This window comes from Meriones unguiculatus, chromosome 20, assembly GCF_030254825.1.
Source record: "Meriones unguiculatus strain TT.TT164.6M chromosome 20, Bangor_MerUng_6.1, whole genome shotgun sequence".
In the NCBI taxonomy this organism is placed as follows: domain Eukaryota; kingdom Metazoa; phylum Chordata; class Mammalia; order Rodentia; family Muridae; genus Meriones; species Meriones unguiculatus.
The window spans coordinates 37,236,413-37,251,133 of record NC_083367.1 but is presented as its reverse complement, the minus strand read 5'-3'; the positions used below and the strand labels follow the sequence as shown (position 1 = coordinate 37,251,133).

The 14,721-nt window shown below is 40.1% G+C and overlaps 1 protein-coding gene across 11 annotated transcripts in view; it reads right to left on the bottom strand.

The window, feature by feature from the left end:
• The window catches only part of Fam184a (family with sequence similarity 184 member A), a 108,101-nt gene that overhangs the window by 25,120 nt on the left and 68,260 nt on the right, over positions 1-14,721 (bottom strand). For 8 of the 11 annotated variants that reach the window (XR_009587876.1, XM_060373185.1, XM_060373184.1 and 5 more), the window contains exons 8-10: positions 12,830-12,951; positions 12,262-12,412; positions 6,064-6,105 (exon numbers count right to left, since the gene is read on the bottom strand). Coding sequence is in view for 10 of the 11 variants with exons in the window: in XM_060373185.1 (XP_060229168.1) it covers positions 6,064-6,105; positions 12,262-12,412; positions 12,830-12,951 (315 nt within the window). In the remaining variant the exon portion in view is untranslated. The remainder of the gene's footprint in view (positions 1-6,063; positions 6,106-12,261; positions 12,413-12,829; positions 12,952-14,721) is intronic. The other 3 variants (XM_060373177.1, XM_060373180.1, XM_060373183.1) reach the window with 1 other exon arrangement.

Sequence of the window (14,721 nt, the reverse complement as noted above, 5' to 3'; positions counted from 1 at the left end):
TTAGGTCTCTCCGAGGAGATGACCTGCAGGTTATATGGCTTCTCTGTGAGGCAGTAAGTGTGACAGTGGGTTCTGAAGGGAGATCTGCCTGCACCACTATCCTCACCGCTGTGTGGGAACTGGAGTTTTCTGTACACCTTCACTTAGAGCAGCTTCTAGCATACAGGAAACATGCAATAACTGTATTTATTTATTTGTGTGTGTATGTGTGTGTTTGTGTGTGTGTGTGTGTGTATGAAGGTTCCCACAGAGGCCAGAAGAGGGCATCATATCCTATCTCCTGGAACTCTGGTTGTAGGCAGTTGTAAGGTACAGGCATGAATGCTGGGCCTCTGGAAGAGCAATAAGCTTTCTTAACCACTTAATTCCATTAAGTGGGAAATGACTTATCGCTCCTTATGAAAACCAAAAAACATCAGCCTTAGTATGTCAAGCATCATTTATGGCTGTTTTAATTAAAATGAAGTCTTTTCTCAGAATAAAAAGCATGTGAGTATAATGAAGCATGTGTGTTGTGTACATATCAATACATGCTGCTGGTGAAACTTTATCTGTTCATCTGTTTATTTCTGTTCTTATCCACAGGTTAGTCTAACCTGAACTGATGTAAATCAGTCTTACTCTAAAAGAAGTCTGAAGAGAAGAGGAATTTAGAGTCCAGATAAAAAATTGCAAAATATACTGTGTATGCAACTTAGGACACCATTCACCCATACCTCAGCAAAACAGTGTCTGTGGTCTCCAGAGCCAACCGAAGAGAGCCTTCTGCCGTGAGCAGGAGCCCTTTCTCTCTCTTTAAAAATTTATTATTATTATTTTAAATAAATTACAGTTTATTCACTTTGTATCCCGGTGCCCTTTCTCTTTTTAATGGCAACAGCTTTCTTTTGATGTAGCGCAGCAGGAATATGTTCCACAGAGAAAACGTGGGAGGAAGAAGAAAGACTGGACACTCACCGGAGATGCTAGGCAAGGCAACAGGGGAGAGCTACTCAATGCGCAACAAGGAAGGTGAAAAGCAGCAGGGATAAGTCTCTGCAGTGAGCTTGCCTGAAATGTTAACTACAGAAAGGGCTTGGGACAGAGTTACAAACCACGATTAATAGAAGAGTCAGCCCAGGCTGTCAGGGAGATAGCCAAGCCCTGGTGAGAAATGCCACAACTGACATAGACGCTTGGCCTGTCATTATGTACGTCAAAGAAGCTGTTTTACTTGTTGAAGTTTTGCAAATTATTAATTTGTATACAATGGCATGTTTCAGAGATTAACTTATTTGGGGGCCAAGGGAGGAAGTGTAAATCTCTGATTCCAGGCAATTCAACTTCTTAAAAGTCTGCTGAGATAGGGTATTATTCTGCAGCCGAGGCTAGCCAGGAATTTATGGGGATCCGCCTGAATTCACAGATTATGGGTGTGAACCAGCACAGATGGCTAACTTCATGAAAAGCCACGGCAGCTGATAAGGCCATGCCGTGGAAGAGGATTCTAGTTCATGTGGCCACGGTTTTATGCAAGGCGCGTCAGGATGAAATGAATACTTAGGAGAGCCCAGAGAGAAAAAGCGAGTTGTGAAAGGTAACAGCAGGAACACGAATGTGAACACTGAGCTGTAATTGGCAGAGCCCCTCTCTGCCCAGCCAGCAGGGTCTTGCATTAGAAAAGGCACCTATCCACTTGCTTACGGGTTTATTCCTCGGCCTCAGGATGAATCTCATGGTGACTGCCTCGTGTTCCCTTGGGGTTAACTTGTTATAGAACACACATGGGAAAGTTGGGGACAGTGTGTCAAATATTAACTGATATTCTCAAAGCTCTTCTTTGGCAACTGACCAAGTCTGAACTAAAATCTAGTCAGCATTTTCCCCTCCAAGTTGTATGCCCTGGCACAGCCTGTGTTCATCTGAAAAGGGTACACATGAAGTTTCACATTGCCCAAAGGTACCATTTGGTCTGTAGTGGCACCAGATCTTACCCTCTAACCCACTGGTTCTCAACTTTCCCAATGCTGCGATCCTTTCATACAGTTCTCATGTTGTGGTGACCTCACAACCACAACATTTTTATTTTTATATTTTTCATTTTATGTGCATTGGTATCTTGCCTGCATGTATGTCTGTGCAATTCCAAGAATGCAAATCTTGGCATTATAGATAGTTGTGAGCTGCCATGTGGGTTCTAGGATTTGAACCAGGGTCTTCTGGAAGAAGAGTCAGTGTTCTGAACCATTGACCCATCTCTCCATTCCTATAAAATTATTTTTGTTGCTACTTCATAACTGTAACTTTGCTATGGAATGGATTTCATGGTGACTGCCTTGTGTTACATTATGAATCATAATGTAAATACCTGATATGGATCCTCACAAAGGGGTCACAACCCACAGGTTGAGAATCACTGCTCTAAATGCTTAGGTTAGTAAAAGGCCAAGTATTGCCTTACCTGTGTTTTACTTTTGTAATATTTGCTTTAAACGTTCACCGCCTCCCATTGTGCTAACTGGACCACAACTGTGTCAAATTGTATTAATCTGAGTACAGATTATGAGGAATAACATTAAAATAAAAGAACTGTAATTAATTACACATTTAAATATAATCAGTTTAAACTTTCTCCAGCTTAAATTTTATACACTATGACATACTTTACCTTAAAAGAACTCCTAAAACTTATTTTCCAACTTAGAATGTACGATAAATATTTGAGTATACACTCTAGAAAGTAATACACATTATATGCACACAGACACCATGCAATTTAGTAGTCAAATATATTTATTTTATAGTCTTAACTTCAGAAGCATATAAACTCTAAAGTTTCCACATCCATGTTCAATGAAGCAATGTGAATTATGTGCAGAAAGCCGTATCATGCAACGCAGCACATTAGTAGAGCGGCAATAAGTCAATCAGCCTTTATTTAGCAGGAAAATTGCATACCATTAGAAAGGACAGATAATGAGCAAAGCAGTGTAATGTGAACTAGGATGTTTTAAAGCAGTGTAATATAAACTAAAGCTTTATAGCACTTATTTAAGCATCTGAGTTTAATATAATTTTAAATGCATATTAATATCAAACAGTTTTAATTCAAAATAAAATAAGGAAGGGGTCTGCACTAAATGTTTGGACAACCTTGATCAAGAATATTTTTACAGAGTACAGGACTTCTAGAAAGATGCTTGTTGAACAGTGAACGAGAAGCAGCAGGTGCTTTGAATTATCCTTTTTGAACAGTTTATCCATTTTTTAAGGATTTAGTTTTATGTGTGTGGGTGTTTTGCCTGCTTGTTATGCCTGTGCACCACATGCATGCAGTGCTGCAGAGGCCGAAAGAGTCTCCTGGGGCTGGAGTTACAGACGGTTGTGAGCTGCCATGTGGGTGCTAGGAATTGAGCGCAGGTCCTCTGGAAGAACAGCCAGTTCTTAGCAGCTGAGCCATCCTGCTAGCCTTATTTTAATCAGTTTGAAAGACACACAAGAATCTTTCTTTCAGAAAAATGAATCCTTAATTTTAAAAAACTCCTACCAGTCTATGTAACCAAGTAACGTGTTCTAAATTTTGCAAACAATTTAGAAGGTTTAGCTACATTGGCAGTGATTGCCATTCTCTGGTCTCTACCATTTGACAATGCTTTTTGAAAAGAAAAGCTCTACTCTCTTTTAGAAAATGTGGCATTAAAGACAGAATTTTATACCTGAGGGTGCTAGCCTGGAACTCCTGGTCTTTCTACCTCTACTCCAGAGAGCTAGGATTACAGGCATGCCAAAGACCTCCCTAGTGCTTTTAATGGAACGCTCCATAGCCGTCACTGTTTCCTGCCTGTCTCCCTTTCTTCACTGTCAATAGGCAGCTTTCAGAATCTGCTGGAATCACATGTCACCATCCTGAAGAACAAGGGGCTCCTCTTTTACTCAGTACATAAGTAGGTCTGTTAACAGTCATATTAGCTTAACTGCAAAGTACGAGGTTTATTACTTTTAAATATTAATAGCAATACTAAAAACTGTTAACTTAGGCGTAGTAGAATACAATAAGAAGAATTTATCAGTATGTCAATGGCTTACATACATTTTCATGAACAATGGTGAAAGGTGCTGAGACATTTTAATTATTTTTAAGAGACTACTAATTTGCTATTATTAAAGAATCCAGGGAGAAGGAAAAGTGATAAAATTATATTTCAGTTAAAATATACTTTAAAAAAAGAAGAAAATATTCATGAATAGGTCACTCTGAAAAGCTTCTGTTTGGCAGTTCCAAGAAAGTCTGTTTTTTGGACAATCCTAAACTAAACTTGGAGATTAAGAGCCACAGTGATACTTGCTAATTTTCCCGTAGGTACTAAAAATTATTTTCCCAATCTTAAGTAAAACTATAAAGCAGTTATAAAGAAGAGATGTATTAGCAACCAAGTGATGTTTTTAAGAATGGCCTATGAGAGGTTAACTCTTGCTAAGAATGGAACTCTTCCTTGGGAAGCTGGACCAACGCATGGTGGGTAAGGAATGCCTGCCTGCCTGCCCGATGCTGCATGCTAACAATTCAGTTTGGCTGTGGATAATGGGGATGACAGGTGACCAATGACAAATATGATGTTATATTAAGGGTTCAATTAAAAGAGGATCCACTGTATTAATAATATTTAATGCCATTTTGTCTTAGGGGATGTATAAGGATGTTCCCATTCAGGTACTAATAGACAGGTAAAATAATGCACTTTTACTTATATTAAGCCAAATGAACTGGTTTTTATTTAACAGTACACTACTAACGGGGGATAGCTATGTCATCAAAATGTTCTGAGGCATAAGGTAATTCATTCTGACAACAACTGCATTTTATTTGGGTTCTTATTTCTATCCCAATCAACGAATACCTCAAAAAATTTTTGGATAGACATTAGGTTGATCAAGTCAAAATTCTTACTCTATGGTATGCAATTTTAATGTTAATAAGAATGTCTTGTTCATCAAAATTGAGATAAACATACCTGTTGCTTATTTTAAAACACATTAAGAAAATTATGCTAGTCATAGTTATTTATTTTTTAATTTACTTATTTTTTTGCAAGAGCTGACTACGAAAAGCCAGTAGATTTCTCTTTTCTCAGGTAGTAAAAATAAAAATAGTAAAGTTTCCAGGACACATCTCAACTCAGACTTTGATTTGTCTGGGAGGGCGCTGGCAGGCTGCACTCTGCTCCTAAGGGCATGCAGGGGAGGAGGCTGCAGCCTGGCCTGCACTCCAGTGCCTCGGTGTTCCAAGGGTCAGCAGTGGATGCAGTGCCCAACTTTAACACTTTCATCTTCTACTACCTGCGAAAAGGGACTCATCACCAACAGGCCTCCTCTGGAAGAAGTGTGCTGACCTCTGTCCTGTGACACCAAGGCACCCAGGAACTCACTTAGAGACATTGAGCTCTTAATCTTATCAAGAAGGACAAGGTATTAATGGGATTTCATATGAAGATAAATCTCATTTTTTCTTCAAAGATAAAGAGAAACATGCGGAATATTATTTTGAAGGTTAATTTCTGCACATGTGTGTCTACATAAAAGTAAAACAATATTTTGCAAATTCTTAGGAAAGGGATTTACCTCATGTGTTAAAAATTATATCATTAAAATATATTTAAGTTTATGAACTTTCACAAATACTTATTACTTTTAAGTGAAGTCTATTGGTACTTTAAAAAATAACCTTTTAACTAAAGAAAAAATGCATTTTGCATTTATTCCCATTTTAGGATAATCAACTAGTTAATATTTTTCAAGGATATTACCATGTCTTTCAAGGTTTACATTAAAATAATGAATTTTATGTATAAGATGAAAGTCTAGCTTGCTTCATCATGAAATACACTCAATAAAACAATATGGTAGATGTATGAACGTAACAAATGAATGGTTGAAAGTTAGATATTCTTAGTGTCCATATGCAAAAAAAAAATTAATTGTGTGCTAAAGTATATTTTTGTGTAAGTTAAAGCTTCAAAGCAGCGTTGTTATGCAAAATCAAAAGTGCCATGCCTTGTGCACAAATCCTAAGTGCTGCTCACTTACATTGTTGATAGATTTATGCAAAGCTTCACCCAGAGAGTGCCGCTATGGAAAAAAGATCACAGAAGAAAGGGGGACATTCAGAAACTGGCCAAGGAAGGATTAAAGAGCGAGTGTGAAACACAGAACGTTAATTATAACATGTTCACAAAAAACAGTTCTGAGAAGAAATTTGATTCAAGAAGAAATGTAAGACACAGTGCAAATGATCTGCACGTAGTCCCTGAAAATCATGTGTGGATGTGTGGGCTGCCGACTTACCTATGCAGAGGACTTAGGGTTAGAACATGTGAAGTGAGTCCAGTGTAAAACATGGTGGTTACTGGAAGGCAAAGCAGGGCTGTCACTGTTCTAAAGTCCTCCAGGGAGCTGCAGCCTAACTATTCAGACGCTGCACAGGAACGGCTGGGGGGTGTAGGTTTCTCCAAAGGGCACATGAGAACCACAAACTGCCTTAGTATTTTTGAATTGCCGCTACATTGAGATAATCACAGGAAACTGGGACTAGAGAGAAAAGATGAAGTGATTTTGTATCTTTGATGTTGTTTTCCAATGGCAAGAGGCTGACAGTGAGGCTGGAGTGCTGGCTCAGAGGTTAAGGGCACTGTCAACCAAGGACCATCTATGGATATAACCTAGAACTTCTTCTTGGATGTGGCCCGTGGTAGCTCAGTAACCAAGTAGTTTTCCAAAGTAAGGGGAACAAGGACTATTTCTAATGGGATCTCAAGGGCAGGCTCTTTGACCTCCCCACCCCCCCAGGGGAGGAGCAGTCCTGTTAGGTCACAGAGGAGGACTTTGCAGCCAGCCCTGAAGATACCTGATAAAACAGGGTCAAATGAAGGGGGAGGAGGTCCTCCCCTATCAGTGGACTTGGGAAGGGGCAGGGAGGAGACCAGGGAGGGAGTGTGGGGTTGGGGAGGGAATGAGGGAGCGGGATACAGCTGGGACACAGAGTTAACAAAATGTAACTAACAAGAAAAATAAAATTAAAAAAAAAAAAAAAAAAAGAGCACTTGCCCGGCTCAGTTCCCAAAACTCACAGGGTGGTTCACAACCATCTGTAACTCCAATTCCAGGAGATCTGATGTCCACCCTCTCTGGAACTCTGATGGACAAGCACACACATAGTATGTATACATACATACATACAAGGTAAAATATTCCCAAACATAAAACAATTAACTTTTTTTTTTTGCTTGTTTGTTTTTGTTTTTTTGAGACAGGATTTTTCTGTGTAGCCTTGGCTGTCAGGGACTTGCTTTGTAGACCAGGCTGGCCTTGAACTCAGAGATTTGCCTGCCTATGCTTCCTGAGTGCTGGGATTAAAGGCGTGTCCAATTAACATATATTTTTTTAAAGTTGGTTGACTCTGCCTGGAAAAGGAAGATATTTCAGGCCATGGTTTACTTACTAGAACTGAATGGTGGAAGGTACCACACCTGTGGATTTGACATTGGAGGTCACTGACGTACAGAACTATGTATACCACAAGACGAGCGAGCTGGGATCCTCAAAAACTGTGGCCTGGATGTTTGTGTCCCCAACTCACCAACTCCTCTGTTGACATCCCACCGTTCTGTGGGATGGTTTTAGGAAGTGAGACCTCGGGCAAAGATTAGGGCATGGCGGCAACACTTTCATTAGTGGGTACTGCCCTTATACTGCCCGGGCTGCTTCCTCATACCCTCTGCTACTGAAAGTGCAGAGCTGTAAGAAATGCTAATGTCCAAGATGAGGACATTCCATCAGTATAGCCTAAGCTAAGGCAGTGGTAGCAGTGAGGGTTCTGCTCTAATCTAGAATGCTGGAGATTGTTTACGACTAGGGACAGAGCAGAGGCTGGAGTTCGGGCTGCATGCTAGAAAAGCCTATATTACTATGAATGGACTCAGTGGTAGGGCTCAGAAAGAGAAGTGGGTGGGTGCAGGGAGGTGTCAATCATTTTAGAGGACACTAGGGAATGCTGGGGAAATGAAAGGCTGGGAGAAGTAGGGAGAGTAACAGCCACCCACATAAGGTCTCCGGTGGAAAAGAAAATCACAGTGCTAAAAGTGGGAGGAATGGTAATGGTCATCTCTTCACAAAGAAGCCATGACCTTTGCTGACAGCTGCTTCTATACTTAAGTCTTACAGAAAATAGAACTTAAGCAAAGAAACTGAATGTTGAGCTGAAGTGATTTCCGAGCAGTTTTGAAGTTCTGAAGTGGCTGTCGTAGTAAATGCAAGAAGAGGAAATGGAGGTTAGATAGATGGCTCAGCAGTTAAGAACACTTGGTGTTCTTGCAAAAAACCAGGGTTCAATTCCCAGCACCCACATGGCTGCTCATATCCAGCCATAATTTCATTTCAAGGGGGATCTGATACCCTCTTTTGACCTCCACTAGCACCAGGTATGTATGTGGTACGCAGACATACATTTGAGCAAAACACTCATATACTTATTTAAAAGTAAGTTTTAAAGAGGAGATAAATGACTTAAAGATGCAATTATTAAACAAAAAAGAACTAGAATGTAAAAAAAAAATTAAATCCCCAGCCTATCCATAGTGTAAACGTGGGAAAGCAGCTTTTTTAAGACAGCACGGAAGTCTGCCTGAGGATCACTTGATACATTAGCATGGCCAACAACCATGGGCCAGGGAGTTCTTACAGCAGTAGACAGCTATTATTATGAAACAAGAAGAAAGACCCTGGGCATGGTGGCAGACCTTTAATCCCAGCACCCAAGAGCCACAGTCAGGGTAGAGCTATCTCTGTGAGTTTGAGGCCAGCCTGGTCTACATAGTGAGTTCCAGGACAGCTAGAGCTATACAGTAATACCCTGTCTCAAATAAACGAAAACAAACAAACAAACAAAATCAAAGGAGAGGAGACAAAAGAAGAAGAGGAGGAGGAGGAGGAGGAACGATGTTCCTGATGAATCATCTGTTTCCTTGGTTTATAAAGAAAAGACCCTTTGACTCACTGTTAGCAAGCCACAAGGACTCCACCTGAAATGGAGTTGGGAGTAGAGTTCCAGAACTTTAGGGGCAGGACTGACACCCAGTGAGTGTCTCACTGTCTCTGGGAGCCGGGACCTCAGCTACAGTGGCGCTCGAGGGCAGAGGGGTGAAGAGGCAGTTCTCAAGCCTTTAGATCCCACTGCACCTGCCTTGCAGTTTGGAATGATTCCTTCTCTTCCTAGTTCTCACACAGGAAATGAAGTGCCTATCTTAGTCTTTCCCCATACTTGTATTTGGGACGCATAAAAGTTAGTGCAATGGTTTGGATGGTAAATGTCTCCTGGAAACCTGTGTGATAAAGACTTAGCTGTTAGGGTAGTGTTATAGGGAGGTGGTAGAGCTTTAAAGGGATGTGGCCTAGTACAAAGCCTTAGATCACCGGGGACAAAGCCCTTGAAGGGGAGATCATGGGACCCCATCTCCTTCTCCATTTCCTTCCTGGTCTGGAAGTTTTCTCTACGTACGGCATGCGTTCAGCCATTGACATGCTGGCACCACACCAGAGGCTTTCAAAGTAACGGGTCTATCCAAGGATGGCTGAAATCTCTAGAACTGAGTCAAAATAACCCTTTCACTCTATAATTGCGTTGGATATTTCGAAAGCTGACTAGGGTCTCCATGGGCTTGTGGCAGAAGGGCAGTTTGCTTCAGGACCAGTCCTAATATAATGTGACTCTGGTCTGATCCGGATGAGGCTTCAGCTTTAAGGCTTTAGGGTTGTTGATGGAATGAGATGAAAAAGTGGGAGGGTGCTGGTATGTGAGGAGCATACTCTGCATGCGAGAACCGGCATGAACACTGAGGAGCAGGGATGACGAAATCACAGTCTTCCATGGAGGAGCATGAGGACGATCATACTTTGTCCTGATGCACTCCCCTCCTCCCTTGCTCTACCTACTTCTCTTGCTGGACCCTTTTCTTTCCAAAATTGTACCCCTTCCGATTTCACTTCGCATGCGTCCTAGTACCCTCAACTTTCCCTACTCCCTTCACTCTTTAGACCTCTTCGTCTCTTCTCATGATTCCCTCGCCAGTTTCATAACACACACACACACACACACACACACACACACACACACACACGTATGCACATATACACCCTAAAATATATGTTCTGTACATATGAGAAAAGGTGCTATTTGTCTTTCTGACTCTGGCTAATCCCATATAACAATAGATTCCTGTTCTGTCCACTCCATTCATATTATCTGGGAGTAACTACAGGACTAATAAAAATGGGGCCAGAAAGATGGTTTGGCAGCTAAAGGTGGCTGCCCCAGAGTGTGATGACATGAGTTTATGAGACTGGAATCTAGATGGTGGAAGGAGAGAACTGAGTTCTGGGAGCTTTCCTCTGACCTCCACCCATGCACAATGCACACACACAAAGAAATTGCATGTAATAAAAGAGAATAAAAGTAAATTTACAGAAAAATGATGGGGAATTTGGTGAGATTGCTTTATAGTATAAACTCGGTCCCCAAAATGTCTATGTTCAATACTTTCCAGCTGAAAAATGTCAGAAAGACTATAGGAATGTTTTCCATTTAATTACATAACTGAACCAACACATCCTGCTAGGTGCAGAATACGATAGAAGGATAGGAGAGTCTACCCGGAAAAACCTATCTTCTTTGTTCCCTAAATAAGATTGTAAAAGCAGTATACAGAAGGCTACTAGTAAGCTGTGCAAGCGTGATACCAGTTTCTAGTAAGGGTTGTTTGCTTGATCTTATTTTACAGGTTTCAAATGATTGAACACACACACACACACACAAACACACACAGGCACATTCTTGCTTTGCAGAGCTTCATTATAAACTATAGAAACCAGACACAAATGAGCAGGCCTCAAACATTCCCGAAATGGCAATACATGTTTCTACATGCATAACAGCTACCTTACAGAAAACCTGTTTTGAAATTCTTCACAATCATAAACAGAAAGAAAAAAGACTAAGATGTCAGAAGATTTTCAGCACTAAATTAGAAATTGCTTCATGCCCACGTTCTATCCTTGCTTGGTGATGCAGTCAGTCTATTTAATTACTGGTTTACCAGGATCTACCCTTGCTTGGTGATGCACACAGTCAGTCTATTTAATTACTGATTTACCAGGATATCCTTTGCTTGGTGATGCATATAGTTGGGTCTAGTTAGTTACTAGTTTACTAGTAGAGAGCAAAAAGTTCATAAAGTCAGATGATGTGTAAATAAGTAAAATGTGCAAATTATTTTAATTATAATTAAAAATGTTCTGGAAACAAGATAGAACTAGAAATACTACCACTTTTTGTTTACCTTATACTCTTCTAGTACTTAAGGCATAAACCCACAAGAGAAACAGACATAAATTGCTCACTTGGGTAAATGTTTTTAGAAAATCAGGACACTGTTAATAAATATCTTCTGTTGCCCAGATGGCATCTAAGGGCTAGAAACGAAATGATTTTACATTTTCAAAAACTAGCTGACTTTCCCATTAAAAGGCTATGTGTTCTATTCAAATGTCGACCTAAAAAGTTATAGATTCTTCTCAGAATTTGGAACCACATACATGACAGACTAGTCATATTTCATGACTATGTCTCTGGTTTTAAACATTTAAACTGTTTAAGTTTGTCCTATGCAAGATAAAATACAGTGAGTTAACATGTGGTAGGTTGTTTCTCCATCTGGAGATTAGGAAATGAATCCATAGGTGCTGACCACTATTTTTTTATTCCTTTTTTAATTATAATTTTATTATTAGTTTTTTATTAATTACAGTTTATTCACTTTGTATCCCACCTGTAGCTTCCTCCCTCTTCCCCGCCCAATCCCACCCTCCCTCCCTCTTCTCCTCCCATGCCCCTCCCCCAGTACACTGATAGGGGAGGTCTTCCTCTCCTTCCTTCTGATCCTAGTCTATCAGGTCTCATCAGGAGTGGCTGCATTATTTTCTTCTGTGGCCTGGCAAGGCTGCATCCCCCTGACGGGGAGGTGATCAAAGAGCCAGCTACTGAGTTCTTGTCAGAGACAGTCCCTGTTCCCCTTACTAGCGAACCCACTTGGAGACTGAGCTGCCATGGGCTACATCTGTATAGGGGTTCTAGGTTATCCTTGGTTGGAGTATCAGTTTCAGAAAAGACGCCCAGGCCCAGATATTTTGGTTCTGTTGCTCTCCTTGTGGAGCAGCTGGCTGACCACTATTTACCTGGTTTAAGAGGTCTTCAACTTGCTTCTGCCATGAATCCTTGGCGGCATTTTTCTCTCGCTCTTTCAGCTGCAACAGTTGGGACATCGCAAACTTTTTATCCTCTTCGTGTTGCAGCCTTAACTCTTGGCGAAGCTTAGAGCACTCTTGCCTATAAGAAAACATAAGCATTTACTTTATAAAGAGAGTTGTTTCCCTCAGGAAACATTCTCTAAGGGTTCACAGGTTTCCCAAAAACTCATTTGACTCTCTGGTCTCAGAGTCTCAGTGTCACTGGATTCACTTATAGGAAATTAGTAATTTAACTAAGACTGCTTCTCAATTTACCATTGGCAGAACAGGCAGGCGGACAAGAGAGTCTTCTAATTTCAAGTAATATATATATATATATTCAGAAAAATTAAATTTAAAAAGTGAATCTGAATTCAAACAGGAAAACAAAAATAGCTCCAAACTCTCTGCATTTAATCATGAAGAATAATTAACTTACAACACTCTAGCATATCTTTTAAGGAGGCTAAACAGAAATATTCCCACAGTGAGATCATACTGCGAAACCCCATTGTACCTAAGATTTTCAGTCCATTTGATCTCTAGATCGTGGGCCATTCTGTCCACCCTCAGCTTCTCTTCTTCCTTCATGGTGGCTAGTGTTTCTTCATGCTGCTGCTGCTCTTGTTCTAGCTCAGCCTGAGGGACAGAAAGACAAGTGAAGACTGGTCTCCACAAGCACAGGCAGAAGAAGAGCGTGATTATACAGAATGTGCTAACCCTCACATAATAATAATGCTAGCTAGGAGAATTAGTCAGGATATTTCAACAAAATACATGGGAAACATTCTATATTTTAAATGTTCATTCCTTAATTTTTTTTTTTGAAGAGGGAAATTTTATTTGAGGTTGTGATTTCAAAGGGTTCAGCGCACAGATCCTTGAATCTATATAATTAGGAGGTCAAAGTGTGAACCTAAGACAAAGGAATCTTTCACAGCAAGCAAACAAAGATAAGATTTTTGTTTGTTTGTTTGTTGGAATTTTGGCACTGGGGGGGGGGTGCTTAATTTTTTAAAATCAAAGCTTATACTATCCAAACAGTTTAAAGTTAGTTTACTAAAGCTTTTTTAAAATCATGAACATACGTCATACAGTCATGTTCCTCCAACTACTTCATATTCATGTTTAAAATCAGGCTATTTGTCCAAAGTCTAATCATCACATCTGTATACCATCAGCATGAGTAAAGGAGTTACAAAGAATTTATGTTGGCTGGATGTTTTTCTTATGTACCTTGAAGCTACAGGCTCACGTGTTTAATGCTATGATACTGACACGATACACAAGAAATCCTTGCAGACTGGCATAAACCAAGTGAGTCCCTGGAGCCGGTGGCTGGAGGTTAATATCTGGACAAGGGCACCAACTATGGACCACTGTGAGTGTGGTGGCTGCTCAAAAGCACCCGGCAAAAGAGAAGCAGGTTCTGGTCTATCCTTCCGTCACTGTGATGGCCATTTCTGGATCACTCTCTGACTGATAGCATGAGGTATAGCAGATTTAAAGGCTATATTTAGATTAATGACAAAACAAGCAAGTCGGTATTAAAATTCCCATTCGATGCTGTTCACTTGGCTAATAAAAACAGAATTCAGACACCTGTTCGGCCTCTAGGAAACATTTTTCCACAACAGGCGGTAATTAAATATTATTTTAATTACACTCAAAGCATTTCTTATTTAAAACATTCTGCATTAAGACTTATTTTTAAGTGTGCGTGTGTGTGTGTGTGTGTGTGTGTGTGTGTGTGTTGACATGTGCACGTGCATGTGAGTGTAGGTGCCCTCAGAGGCCAGAGACATCGAATTTCTCTATGGCTAGAATTACAGGATGAAATACACTGAAGTTTAGGAATGAGGTAAATACCAGGGTGAGGTACCATAAACACACACACACACACCATGTGCAACTTTCAATTAAATAGATTTACCAATTTAAAATACCTTCCTTCTTCATTTTACTTTTGCTAATGTACAAAAACACCTCTTAATCTGATGTAGTCATTCCATTCAGCCTCATTTCTACCACTGAGGTAATAGGCAGTGTTTGGCATCACATAAATTAAACATATCATATATTATAGTAACACTAAGTACAAACTTATTCCTTGTCACATTAGCACCATTGAATCACATAGCTACTACAGAAGCCATCTATTTATTTTGTCATAGATATCAAAACTAAAATGCAATTGGTATTCAAAGTCCACGCAATTATTTCCAAAATAATGAAAGTAAAACCTAAATAGAATTATATGCACACAGTATAGGAGGCACATCAAGGACACATACACTAGGAGAGTCACCAATTCTAAGCTTAAATCTAATATCATTAGTGAAACCAACATAAACTGAATGGTTACGCTTCAGTGAACACTCTAGTGTACAGAGCTTATCTGTTTTAATT